The following is a 14,142-nucleotide window of genomic DNA, read 5'->3' on the forward strand; positions in this document are numbered from 1 at the left end:
GATTTTCTCGAGAAATTCTGCGATGAAGGTGGAAAGAGATTCAGAAATATGATAAAATGACATGAACCAAAGTATGTTAAAACAAAAAAAAAATATCAGGTGGGCAGACTACAAACCCAACAGGACTGGGATAGGCTCTTGTGAGCGACCCTTGAAAGGGAGGATACGTGGATCCAAATATATGGATGAACATTGGGTGCAAAATTATTTTCTTATATTGAAAGCCACTTGCTCTCAACATTCCTATTACACTACAGTCTGTGCAGTCAACTGGCACGGGAAACATCAGCTTACCCACACTCACATAGATTTTGGTTGTAAATGTGGAACGCATTACTTACTTAAGATAGTGGGCTTGAATCTTTTTAGACTATTAAATGAACAAATTCACTATTAATAAACTTTGGGAATAAAGACAATCTTATCAGACAATGCTATAAAACAAAATTTTCGGGCAATGGAGCAAATTTAAAAAAAATGTTTTGTCGGGTTAATTTCTTTCATTAAAAGCGAAATAATCCAGAATGATAAAAGAAAATGGACATTTTATTTTTGGGCCATATCGCCAGCTACATGTTGGATCCATTTTTCTGGCCAGCCAATAGCTGTTCTTAATGTTTGGCATCATTTGACATGTTTGTCACACCCCCCCCCCCCCCCCCCCCCCCATGAGTTAAACTTCCATTTGAAGATGCGTCCTTTGGACGTGTCACCATTCTTAACCTGCCGTCGCGCTTTCCATTCTTGTGCTATTACTCTGTCAAACAAGGCAGAATTAGAAATATCTTTTGGCTTCCTTGGAGCGAGGAGGGAGACCACAGTGCACAGACAAATGTGCCTGTGTGTCTAGCTCTGCTCACTGTTACACTGACCGCTACGCTCTCCCATAATATTGTGGAATATAAAACTAAACTATTATCATTCCAATTGGCCAGATATTTATAGCTTTATATACTATTTGGTCATTGTGACCTATAAAATTATGGAAAATGAAGAAAACTAACCCTTTTACAATTATCCCAGATAAGCTGACAATCGTGTGCTCTGACTTAATTTCTGATTTGATCCCAATGCAGTTTAATATAATTACTTGGAATATTTGAGCCAAGGCACATGTTTTACATTATTTACAATATTTACATTGTTACATTACGAAAATATTACACAAGTATATATACCGAAAGAAATGTTCTCTCACTTTATTTACAAAAGGTAAATATCATGAAAAAATGTTCTCTCTGCAAGTTAGTGTACAATTTGGTCATGTTTATTTTATGATGTTAAGTTAACATCATAAAAAGATCACAGAAAGGAGACAACAAAGAACGTCGGTAAAAGACTTAGGCTTCAGTTGACCGTGGCAACCATAAAGGAAAAAGCATTCATTTTAGCGCTCGAGAAGGGTTTCGCCCCTGTGAGCGATACAGTGACCACTGAGCGACGTTCCTTAATCGTTACAGAGATGGAAAGATTACTCCATTTATGGATTGAGGATCAGAATCAATGTAGACTAAATGGTGGCTTTATGCTCATTCAGGAAGAGGCAAGATGTATTTTCCAGACTTTGAAAAAACAGGTAGGATGGACGCTTAAACGGAGACATTTACCGCAAGCAAGGGCTGGTTTATGTACTTCACCAAGATGGAGAGGCTAGTAGATCCTACACATATTTCCTTAGCAAAAGTTCCTACAACCTTCCCTTCCCTCTTCTCAACCCACCTCTCAGCAGTAATGGTAAGCATCTTACTTTTTATTTCAACGTGGCAAGGGTTTGGGTTATGGAACCAAGGTAAGAACAAAACTAGTTCGTAAATCTAGGACTACCTAGAAGCATTTGTGGACCAATCAAGTGAAATTAGGTAATTTCCAGCAAGATACCTGACGATCTACCACATAGGACACTAATATCCCGATGTCCAGGGGTTCGGAATCATTGACAAAAATGGTACAATTTTCAAGAAACAAATATTTAGATTCGCTATGGTATGTGATTTGAATTCTTTTGACACAGGTGACCTTACAACCCTTTCAAATAACTCTCCATTATGCATATGCGAGCACTTTTGCAAAGTAAATGGTTTTCCATTATGTGGTTAACATCTTGTTCTACATATATGACCGCAATCAGTTGTGACACTTGTTGATGTCAGATTTGCTCTAATTTCAAAATGAGGCTTTTCATAGGAAATGCATGAATAATATATCTGGTACAAATTGTCAGTCACAAAACCTTTAGTAAGTATACAAGAAAGGTTTTACGTAACCTTCTAGCATCAAAGAGAACAGCGTATGAGACTTCATTTTTACACATTTTAATACGTTTTATAAAACAGTGTAAAATCCATGACACAAGGAACTTTTTTTTCCCCAAACAGCACATGTAAGAGTATCTCAAGGATTTTTAATTATACTGTGAAAATGTTCCCCTGCGGGCGACCAGCATGGGCGTCCTCGAATTGACGTCATTGAACTACGTTGGCTGCCTTCCTAGTTTTACAGTGTGCTGGTAGCTTTTCTTCTAATTCATTTCTTTGTTTGATTAATTTGGTCTAAGGCTGTCATGTTTCATTGCTAACTTTTGCTTGGTCAAAACCATTTTTCAGGCTGTGGACGAGACGACCCCTGGGCCCGATGACGTCACGCACATGCGAGCTCAAAACCCCAAGCGCTCTCAGAGAGCTTACACGGATTGCGTAATTCATAGAACACTGCATTTTCCACGCAAGAACGCAAGAAAGTATCATGATGGGCCATGATGATCGGTTGGGAAATTAGGATGGGTAATCAAGATGGCTTCCTTGTGTCCATTGGCCAGCTTTTAAGAGCATACTAACGTCCGAGACCGCGACTGAAACACCACCTTAGACGACTAGTCGTGGCCTATGTTTATGTTGAAAAACACCAGACGGCGTTTGGAACGGTGCTTTTTACGCTTGACGCTGACTGGTGTTCTTAATGTTACTGCTTAATGTTAATGTTCCAAATGCCATCTGGCATTTTTCCAAAATAAACAGCGATCGCTGCTAGACATCTAGAATGCCGTTCTCTACGCCGCCTCTGATGCCGCTAGGCATAAAAAGCACCATAAAAAACGGTGTTCTAAACACGTAGAGTGTAAGTCAAAACAAATGCGGATTACTGTTGTATGATCTCATAGCATTACATAGCATGTTGCTTGCTCATTTTCGAAAGCCGAAAACTTCCCAGACAGCCGACTTTGTTTGTTTGGACAGGGGGAAAAGTTCAACTCATTCGCATTCTTGACCCACACTTTAAAGGGACTACCTGAGCTCTACCTGAGCATAGCACATAAAAAACTCAGTGAAAGTAGCATATGATCAATATGTTAACCACTTTATCCATGGTAGTTAGCTGCAGTAGCTTACTTACAGTGATACTGAAGCCAACAAACTGATAAAAGGGCAATGTGGTTGGTTTGCTACAGCAGAAAAGGACTAACGTGACACACAGATGAGAGCTACACTCTGTAGCTGCATTTAAGGCAGACAATGCAGGACAAAAAAATAAAATAAAATAAATTACCTGTTTTGACAGAATTGCCTGTTTTGTCAGACTTAGAACTGTTTTAAAAAACCTTGACCTCTAAAACGATATTTTGCGAATCCGGTTATCATCCCATGCCTATTCAGCGCTACTGTGCACTGAAACAAATGGTAAACTATATTCTAATTCTCTCTATCCCCCTTCTCACTCGCTTGGTGTAGGCTTGCAAAGTATGGTGTCCACACTAAAGTGCGCGTGCTCTAAATTCCACATGCGTAGTTGCGCCTGCTCAAAATTCTACACACTGTACCTTCAAGATTTCTTTATACTCCCTTGGGTGTCGACCGCACAGATGTCAGTGAGTCAATGTTTTGATTTGGCACAACCATCTAGTGGCTTATTGATTTAAAGGGGCCGTAAGATGAAAAGTCAACTTTTTGGAGCTTTTAATCATGCTCCAATGTTGATTTCTCACCCAAAACACTCCCAAAGTATTCTTTTCCTCTACTGGTGCATTTCTAAGCATTCCTTGCTTATTCTGCACTCTCTCACCGACCCCGCCCATGAAGATGAAAAAGGCTTGAAGCGCACTTATGACAATAGGAGCAAGACAGGAGCAATTCATATCTCAATTCACACCTCCACCTACCACCTGTGCAAGAGAGAAAAAAAAAAAAAACCTAACTGACCTTATCCAAATCTTTCAAGTTCATTTTGGTTCCAGAGCTGATAAGGAGAGATTCTGCACCGAGTTGGCCAAGTAAACAGCAACATTTCATTTATTAGCTACAACATCTTACAGTAGAAAATGCAGTAGTGGCCAAAATGTGTCTTGAGAGCACACAGCCGGGCAATCAACTTTAGTAAACAATTCACACGAGGGCGGAACTATTGTTATGAATACTGGATTCCCATTGGCAATTATTTGACAGGAGGAACAGGTGTTAGTGAGAGCAGTGTATCAATGCAGTTTTGCATTTTAATGTCAGTAAAATGCCTGTTTTTAGCCCCATTATTCATGTTGTTGGAATGGTCTCCATCATCCGCTGGCCTTGTGAGGATAAGCAGTCAAGATGGATGGATGCATGTTTCAGCCGGCCGGCATTAAACGTCATGAAGGGTGCGGGGAAGCTACACGTTAAAGTGTGGTTTAAATGAGCCATTTTACTTCCTGGTTGGAAATATCGCTATCATCAAAATTAAAATTGCCAATGTGTCAAATAGGCATGGAACGACATTAGATTCTGAAGGTATGGTGACCTTGATTAAAAATATCATGGTATTGCTGAATTGACATCAAAGCTCCAAAATATGCCATTTCATAATATTTTTTGCTAAAACGATATTTTCCAGTTTAAAAAGTTTTATTTTTTAAACAAAATATACGGTATAACGCAGAATTTGTTATAACACACATTTACCATGCTAAATGAAAATGAAGTTGTAAATACAATAAAAAATTACCTTCAGTGAGCAAGTTTTGTTCCAACAATAAACAAAATCTTGAATTCTTTCTGATTATACATATCCAATTTAAACTGAAATGGGCTACAGCACAATATAAAAAAACATGATCATTCCAACCACTACTATGTATCAATTAATGGTACAATGTAGAGTTTTCTTGTGGTGACCAACATTTTCTGCACCTACGCACGGCACAAATCCGCCTGTGCTGTCTGGCTTTCTACTGTGTATATCCCTCTCCATCGCACGCTCTCTCTCTCTCTCTCTCTCTCTCTCTCTCTCTCTCTCTCTCTCTCTCTCTCTCTCTCTCTCTCTCTCTCTCAATTACACACAACGGTTGCCTGCCCTTTTTTGAAAGCCGAACTCTTCCCACTCAACCGATTCGATCGTTTGATTGGTTGGCCACCCTCCAGCTTGTGTCCTGCTTTGATCGATATCACATAAAGCGCTCCGCAAAAGTAGCATATGATCACATGTTAGGTATGTTACCTGCAGTAGTTAGCCGGTAAATTAGGAAGTGGACAACACAGCTGTAACATGATTATCTGCTGAAACTGAAGAATACTCACGTATGATAGACAAATGAAAAGAGTCTCTCACTGCACAGTGCATATGACCTTTAAAGGTAGACAAAGCAGGAAGGAAAAGAACTTATCAGTTTTGACAAATTTACACGATTTTAAATAACCGTGACTTTTAAAACCACGATGTATCGCCAATCCAGTTATTGGCACATGTCATATATAATAACCCTGTGGAAATTATTTAAATATCATGTTACGGCCCCTTTGAAAGGAAACAACTTCATTTAGTCAGACCATCAACAGATTTGTCTAATGGGAAAAAGACAAAATCATACCAGGGGAAGCCCGATGATGACATGCACAGGCACCATTTTGTTACCCTATTCAGAGTTGGTACTGGATCATGAACTCTTAACCAATGCTGCTGACCAGTATAAAAATCTTGTGTCCATACTTTCATGAGTGGGCCTTGAGAGCACATGTATATTTCACCTAAAGCTGCACAATCATGGCCAAAATTATAATCACGATTATTTTGGTCATATTGCAATCACGATTATTCATCATGTTTGATCAAACATGATTTATTGCAGTTTTCAATGATTGCACTTTTCAATGATTGCACATTTAAAAAAAAAAAAAAAAAAAGCAGTCTACATTGTATAAACAAGGCTTGATATTTAAAAAAATAAAATAAAATAAATAATAAATATGGCAAAAACCTGCTGAGTGCAAACTATTTAACAAAATGAAGCCTAATGAATAAAGTAAATAATAAATATGGCAAAAACCTGCAGAGTGCAAACTATTGAAAAAAAAAAAAAAGAAGCCTATTTAGAACCAACCACATACTACACCACAGCGTTAAGAACACCCACAACAGCCTTAAAGTTTTTTTTGTAAGAAAAATATAAACAGTACAAAAGTACCAGAATCACTCGAAGTGAGTATGGACTTAGCAGTCAAAATGCCATTTTTGGTCATTTCAAACACAATTTATTCTCATTTTTGCCAATTGGATTTTCCAAAATTGGTTTCAATTGACAGCTAGGTAGGATGACTGAAAGTGCTTGATTTGACATGTAATGGTAGGCAGCTTTTCAGATGTTATTGCTGATTATTGTGGCTTTTCAAATGTTATTGCTGATCATCATCTTAATTAATCGTGGCAGCAAATATTGTGATCACGATTAAAATTCGATTAATTGTGCAGCCCTAGTTTCACCACTGTCTTGCAATGGGCTCTCTGAATTGTAGTCTATTTGAGCTGCAGTATTAGTGATTCCTCAACTAAATTTAACACATCTTTGCCCCATTCAACACCTCACCATGCACAACCAAGAACACCACCACCTAGGGGCATGTCAGAAGTGCCACACACATTTTGACATTGGTCTCGATACATTGGTGAAACGGTGGCATGGATCAGTGATGAATGTTGTTGTGATGATGATGGATTACAGAGAGGCACTTCTGGCCAAACATAACACAACGCATATGGGAAAAACATTTGTTCCCACACATCCAAAAACTGTAATTTTGAAAATATAGGCTCAGCCTTTATCACACACTACAATTAAAAAAGCAAAGACTTTTGCTTTGTACTGAAAAAGAAAAAGAAAAAAAAAAACACATTTTTGGAAAAATATATACAGTGATATTACTTTAAGTAAAAAATACTTATTAAAGTTCCTTTCTGCACAACTTTCTGGGGGTACTGAACACTTAAAAATGAACACGCTTAATTAGCCATGCTATTGACTGACCCAAAGATCGCCTCATATGTCACAAACAAACAATGGCTGCAACTGTTAGATGTCTGTTTTCATAAAACGATTGGATACATACATGGCACTGCTGAATGAGTCAGTGTGACGTGAATGCATGTATGAAAGGTCAGGACATTCTGAGATAGCATAATGTTCTCTAAGTATAGACAGTCCATATCAAGCCTGAAGCTACCTGCTCTACGAGTTACTGACAGAAAATATGCTCATTGCAGACCTGACCACAATTTAGATGGGGGGTGGGGGGGGTCAATGAGGATGGGACAAGAATGAGATTCAATAGGAGATTAAAAAAAATGTAAACATTATTCAATAACCGTGATGATTAACTTCATTCAAATTTAGATTAATGTTCCAAGAATGTAAAAAAGACTGCAATCTACCATGTGAAATCCGGTTCCAGTATTGCAAGAGGGAACTGTGCTCTTGGATTTGTTTTAATCTACTGCTGCATAAATAAATTTAACATATCAAAGTGTTGACTTAAGTGAGGCTCTTCAAAGGTCAAAGAGTCCTTTGCAGGATGCGTTCCACTGGGGGAAAAAAAAAAAAAAAACCTCTGGCGTCTGCGCAGGAATTTTATGTAGCATTCTCAACTGTCATGCATTTGTAAAATACATTAGCGGTGTTATCGAAATATAACTGGGACTGTAACTCCTGATTACTTTAAATATAAATTACTGTAATTGTATCAATATCAGTTAGTCAAATGTGTTCCATTCCTTTGCTCCAAAACAAATTTTAAATTGATAGTACAGAAAATACTCAAACACAATTACCAATGAACTTAAACTAATGGTCAATTAATTGTTGCCAAAATAAAGCACTTGACAGCCAATTGACAAATGACAACAGCCAAATGTTTACATCATTTGTAAACAACCACAAGTCACACAAAGTGTAAAATACTCTTTTTAACTGCTCAGTCTTAACTTTAATGATTCATGACGAACACCATCCTTTAACCCAGTGTATGTTTCGGCAATCGGCGGCTCCGGAGCCACATGTGGCTCTTTCACCCTGCGTGGCTTGCGAAAATAAATAATGTTTGGTTCAGACTGATCACGGACGGGCGTAACAAGAGACACATTTGATTTGCAGTCAATGCAGTATGCACGATTAGTAGGGCGACACCAGGACATACACTATATGGAGGGACGGGACACGAAACGTGACGCGAGACAGTCAATCAGCTTTGGAAATAAAACAAGAAATGGAAACGTAGCATGGCCTTTCAGAATAAAAGTACACAAATAAGAACAAAAGTAAACATTACAAACTAAAATGCCTGAATGTTTTTTTAACACACAATAAATATTTATGCTTCTGCCTGTGAACAAGGATGGACTCAGTCGTTGGCTCAGTCTGCAAGCTTCTTTTATTGAAAACAATGCGGAAACAACCTGATTAACACGAACATCGCTAAGAGCTGAATGACGAACAGAGAATGTATGTAATGGAAATGCAGCGCAGCCTTCCAGATTTAAAACACACATTTCGCTTGAAGAATTCTTGACAGAATAAATCTTTACTCTCGCGTGCGTGAACAAGGATGGACTCAGATGCTGGTTCGGTTTGCTTGCTTCTTTGATTGAAAATAATGCGGCAACAACCTTGGTTGTTGATTGAAAATAATGCGGTAACAATCTTGGTAATAAAAGCTGCTGTAAGCCGTTCTTGGGACTCCTACCACCCAAATGACTCTGTCCGCATCCGCCCTCCCGCTCGTCCCATTAACATCTTCATTTCAGATGTCAGAAAATGTTTGTGGCTCCCAGTGTAGCCTTTTACATGGAAAACGGGTCAAGATGGCTCTTTGAGTGTTGAAGGTTGCCTACCACTGACCAAGTGATTCTTAACCCCTGGGTTAGGGTTCATTTCAGGGTTGGACGAGTTGTTCCACGAGCTCTTAGTAACTGTGACATCAGTTTTAGTTTGACTTGACTTTTTAGGGATTAAGACATCATGCGGCATACGACTTCATTCAAGTTACACATATATGATCTATTAGCATTTTTCATTACGCTGACTGTAATTACAATTCCTATAGCATTACTGTAGGTTCGTGGTAGGCTACAACACACTTTGACTTGCCAAATCTTTGGATTACATTACTGCCAAATATTTGGATTACCCTTGTAACTACGCTTATAATTAAGAATTAAAACAAAAACAAGTTAAATAAAACTACATCAATATAAAGGCGAATAACAAATCATGGTAATTGCTACACCAGACAGTTAAGTTGCTATTTCTCGTGTTTTATGAACATTTTTAAAAGAATTACACTTTTGTCTCCAGACAAAATTAATAATTTGGGTGTAATACTCCTCCCAGACACAGTACAAGATCCATAATGAACAAACACCAAGATTGCTGCACTTAGTTCAGTGAGTAAATGTCACCAGAAGTTAAACAAGCAAAAGGTGGTGATGTGACAGTGCAGGAGGTATAAGAGTGGGACTGATGTGTGATGCTGAGGCTCAAATGATGCTCTCGTGTGTGTCGGAATAAACACAAGGTGTGACTATTTTTTCTGTAAATTATCATATTTTGAAAAGAAATTTCATCAACTGTCACCCTATTGCAAAAAAAAACAAAACAAAACAGGAAGGCTTATGTTTTAAAATACTAGTTTAAGGTGATGTTGCAAAATTGAGCTGAGAGCTACTGAGAAGAAATTTGTCCTCTGCCACTTTGCAAAGAAGTGCTTCAGGACAGAGACATTTTACATAAACACGCTCAAATCCTGAATCTCTAGACAAACCAAACCAGGGCTCTTCTAAGACAAAAGGTAATGATCATACTTGTTCAAGACAACAACAATCATCCGATGATACCAATCAGCAACAGAAAGTGAAACCAGTCTGAAAAGTCTGTTCGATGAGAAGATTTTCACACTTGTAAACGAAGTTGCGGAGCTCGTAAAGTGTTCGTCGAACGAGGCCTCGGCAAAGTGCAAGTGATTTTCATTCATGGTGCGTTTTGAATGATCGCGTCATCTGACTTGAGTGTCAACATTCAAGGTAGCTTCAGGTGCTGGTATCTCTTCCCACCTGTTCAAACTGCGATGTGCGGCAACCTGTCGAGTGCTACGCCGCGTGAAAAGGGGTGTCATGTTGGGACACGATTGCCACTATGCTGCAAACAGCGTTTAGCCCCCCACACGCGGAGCCGTCGTTATTATGTGCGACTCGTCGATGAACGCTGGCCCTCTTTCTCTTTCACATCAGCTAACGCTAATTTGTTTACCCACTAATCAGCTTAACGCTCCCGTGCAATGCCGCGTCCCCTCGGGGTTTGGAAACCCAACTAACACGAAATCTAGATAGAATATTTATTAGAGCACATTTGTTCCGTGGGTAGGATTTTCCAGTTAGCTGGTGGGCTAGCTCGTTAGCATCCGTTCACAATAGCACCATTGGAATTGACCTCAGCTGAATGGCGTTAGCACGGCAAGCATCATTAGCCGCGGCCGGATAACTACATTGATTTGTCTGCTCAAAAAATGCAAAGACGAATGACACGCAATTCTCGAGGTTGGGACAAATACAAGCCTGTTCGCTGCGTGGATGGGAGCAAACGTTAACGGTTAAATGTGTCCCTGCGTGAATGGCACTTGCCAGGAGCGACATAGGAGGCTAGGTGGCTAATGCTAGCGGGTAGCACCGCGCCAGTGCGCACTCACCAAGATGAGTAGCCTTGCTCCGCCATATCGCCGACAACAGTGGAGCTCCGCGACAGTTGGCTCACACGGTTTGGGGTCCCCGGCGACGACCCGTTGGGCCCTCGATCGAGGGGGATGTGTGGGTTAGGGGCGCAGGCTCCCTTCGGCGATCCCCTCGTAGTCCGTCGCCCTAGCGGCTACTTGACGGTGACAACCTGGTGATGCATCCCGACGGCAGCTAGCCGAGCCACTAGCCGATTATCGTGCACTTGAAGCGGCTCCGATGATGGGGGTTGCTTGTGGTTAGGTGGACGAGACAAAAGCACTCCCCGAAACAGCAACGGGAATGGTTGTTTACGCTCGTCGCTTTTTCTGCAGCCGTCCGTCACCCCCCAGCCGAGAAGGCTCGGTCTCCAGCGATGCTACACCCACTGTAAATCCATATTCAAGGCGACGTATCCCGAATAAATTCGCCTGTTCCTCAAGTCTGCAGCCCTCGCTGTTATGGAAGACTTGAAGGCTTTGTTGTCTATACTTGAGTGGCGGGAGCGCGCACACTCGCCCTGCTGCGCGTTCACGCGGAGAGGGCTTTGCAAGTAGGACGAGCAATGGAACGCTTTTGTGCACCCGAAAACAAAAAACTAAAACTAAAACGGCTTCGTTTGCACTTACAGCACCGCGCACGTTTAAACGCGTTTAAACCAACACATAAACAAATTAGGGAAGTACAAATTGGGGTCGATTTTATGACCAATTTGTTGTAAGACGTGAATCAGTTTATTTTGAAAATTTAGCCATCCATCCGTTTTCTTTTACCTTTTTCTTCTGAAATTGAGTTGAGGATTTATTTCTTTCTACTTGATATACCCCCCCCCCCCCTCGTTTGCTATTTTTATTTGATTTTGGGGGGGTGTTGTGTGTATTTAATCATTTGCTAAGTGATTTTGAAATGCATTCAATATTTATGTAGCTACAATGCTGTTTCAGCTGCAGGTGTTTTTCTATCCGTCCGCCCGTCCATCCATCCATCCATGCATTCACCCATCCATAATTTTCTACCACTTATCCAGGGTCAGGTCAGAGCAGCAGCTTAAGCTGGGAAGCCCAGACTTCCTTCTCCTCAGCCACTTTATCCATCCCTTCCTGGGAAATCCAAAGGCTTTCTCAGGCCAACCAGGATACATAAACCATTTCTCAAAAGGTGTTCTCAAATAGGGTGGGTGCAAAAACAACACAAGACATCAGGTTTAAAAAAGTTCGCAATTAGGCAAAGTACTGTAGTTGTATTTCTTGCGTTAGTCCAAATGAGGAAGACACATGATGGAGTGGATTCTGAGGTTGTAAATACGCAACAGATGTTTGCATATGGTGTTGCATTGAAAGACACAACCCCGGCTTCAGCATATTTGGGGAATGTGCCACAGTTTAAAAAAATTCAACATCACTTGACGAAAAATCTGATGGCGAATTCACCGAAGTTGAGGCAGAAACGTCAGATGAGTGGATTCCGATACAGATATACTGATATGAGCAGAAATCCATCCCCAGAATCTTCCTGAAACCGCAGAGGGATACACTAACGTCTGGCATAGGGCTTCTGTATATCAAGACAAACACAAAGTTCTCAAGCATATGTGCAATGGAAACAAACAAGATGGGTGTGCAAATTTCGCAACATCTACTTTCATCCAGGAGAACGTGTCACACATTATCACACAAAATTCAAGTGTTGGGTTTAAAGAACAGATGCATGAACACAAACCTTGGAAATAGCCCAAAAAATGTGCAAATATGTTGACAATCATGAACATGTTGCTGTTATATACTGTACATATGAACGCTGTTATTATGCCATCAAAAATACATTTTCATTGTTTTTGTTGATGTTTATAGAATGGAAGGACAATTTAGATATTTCAGATGCAATTAAATAAAAAAAAGCAGTGGCAAGACATCAGTGGCAGTGACATACTTTTTTTTTTGGACAGCATCAATACTTTTTTTTTTTTTTGGACAGCATCAATTGCTTTCAATACAAATGGACAGGAAAAGTTGATGTTAAGTGTCTTAACACCGCGGAGTACTCACACACAGGTGTCCTCTGCTTGACGGTATAATTGCCCAGTCAACTATGTGCGCCCATTCCATGTCAGTGCAAATTAGACGGAACAGTGATGTGCAAAAAGGAGGGTGAATTATAGCTTTACAGACGATGCAAAAATTTATTCTATGAACAAGGATGTCCAGTTTGTAAGGTGGGACTGCGGGAGAACCTAGGTCACCTTTTCACTAGATTCTCTCATGAGAAATGATTAGGTGATGATTGAAAAGACTGGGCTCATTCCTATTCCATTTCAAAAAGTTGGTAAATTTTGTAGCCCTTAGGTGTCATGGTAACAGAAGTCATAGCCCACGTTTGCATGAAATGCAACTACACCCTAAAACCGACTAATTCTAACTTGAGTGTGACGAGCGAATGAAGTTTACTATTAACTTGAATTGATTACTTTTTTTTTAGTCCTTGTGTATTTTGAACAAGGGATGTCACATACCTTTAGGTATGCCAACTGGGAAGTCTTAAATGACACTTATTTAGCCATTCTCAGCAGCAAAAATATTTTGTCTGTTGGTTAATTTAGTTTTAATAGCACTGAGTACATGTGAGGTGATTTTCAGGTGACAGAAACTCACAAGTTGTATTTTTAAAGGTATGGAATGTACATTAAAAATATTCACTTATCAAATTAATAATAGCCAAAATATTACCTTCACACTGTTGAAAATGGCTAAATTTATAGTATTCCTTTAAATTGTGGAAAAATTGAATACTAATAACATTGTTAAAAACAATGTAGTACAGTATACGGGTGTTTTCTTACATACCATTGAATAGTTAAAATAAGTAAGTGAAGACCTACACATAGTGCACAGCTGTTGACATAAATAATCCCTTTACAAATGTCTAACATTCACTGATACTACTAAAAGCATTCAATCTAAAATAAGATTTTTTCCTTTTTTTCATGGTGTCTGCCTTGCAACTGTATATATTTTTGTTCTTTTATTTGTGTGTTCAGGTTTATTTTTTCCCCACATGTTTGAAATAAACTCTAAACTAAACTCAACTAAACCAAACCAAACCAAGATAGTGGACTGGTAATCTCTATTGCATTGGTTGAATACATTATTTCTG

At 39.5% G+C, this 14,142-nt stretch overlaps 1 protein-coding gene across 2 annotated transcripts in view; it reads right to left on the reverse strand.

The window, feature by feature from the left end:
• The window catches only part of sppl3 (signal peptide peptidase 3), a 32,089-nt gene extending 20,566 nt beyond the window's left edge, over positions 1–11,523 (reverse strand). Inside the window, exon 1 of one of the 2 annotated variants that reach the window (XR_015868055.1) lies at positions 10,971–11,523. Coding sequence is in view for 1 of the 2 variants with exons in the window: in XM_088435866.1 (XP_088291992.1) it covers positions 10,971–10,996 (26 nt within the window). In the remaining variant the exon portion in view is untranslated. The remainder of the gene's footprint in view (positions 1–10,970) is intronic. The other variant, XM_088435866.1, reaches the window with a different exon arrangement.
• Positions 11,524–14,142: the final 2,619 nt, after the last annotated feature.

Source organism: Hippichthys cyanospilos, chromosome 15, assembly GCF_059441005.1.
Source record: "Hippichthys cyanospilos isolate Australia breed blue-spotted pipefish chromosome 15, RoL_Hcya_1.0, whole genome shotgun sequence".
Taxonomy (NCBI): Eukaryota; Metazoa; Chordata; class Actinopteri; order Syngnathiformes; family Syngnathidae; genus Hippichthys; species Hippichthys cyanospilos.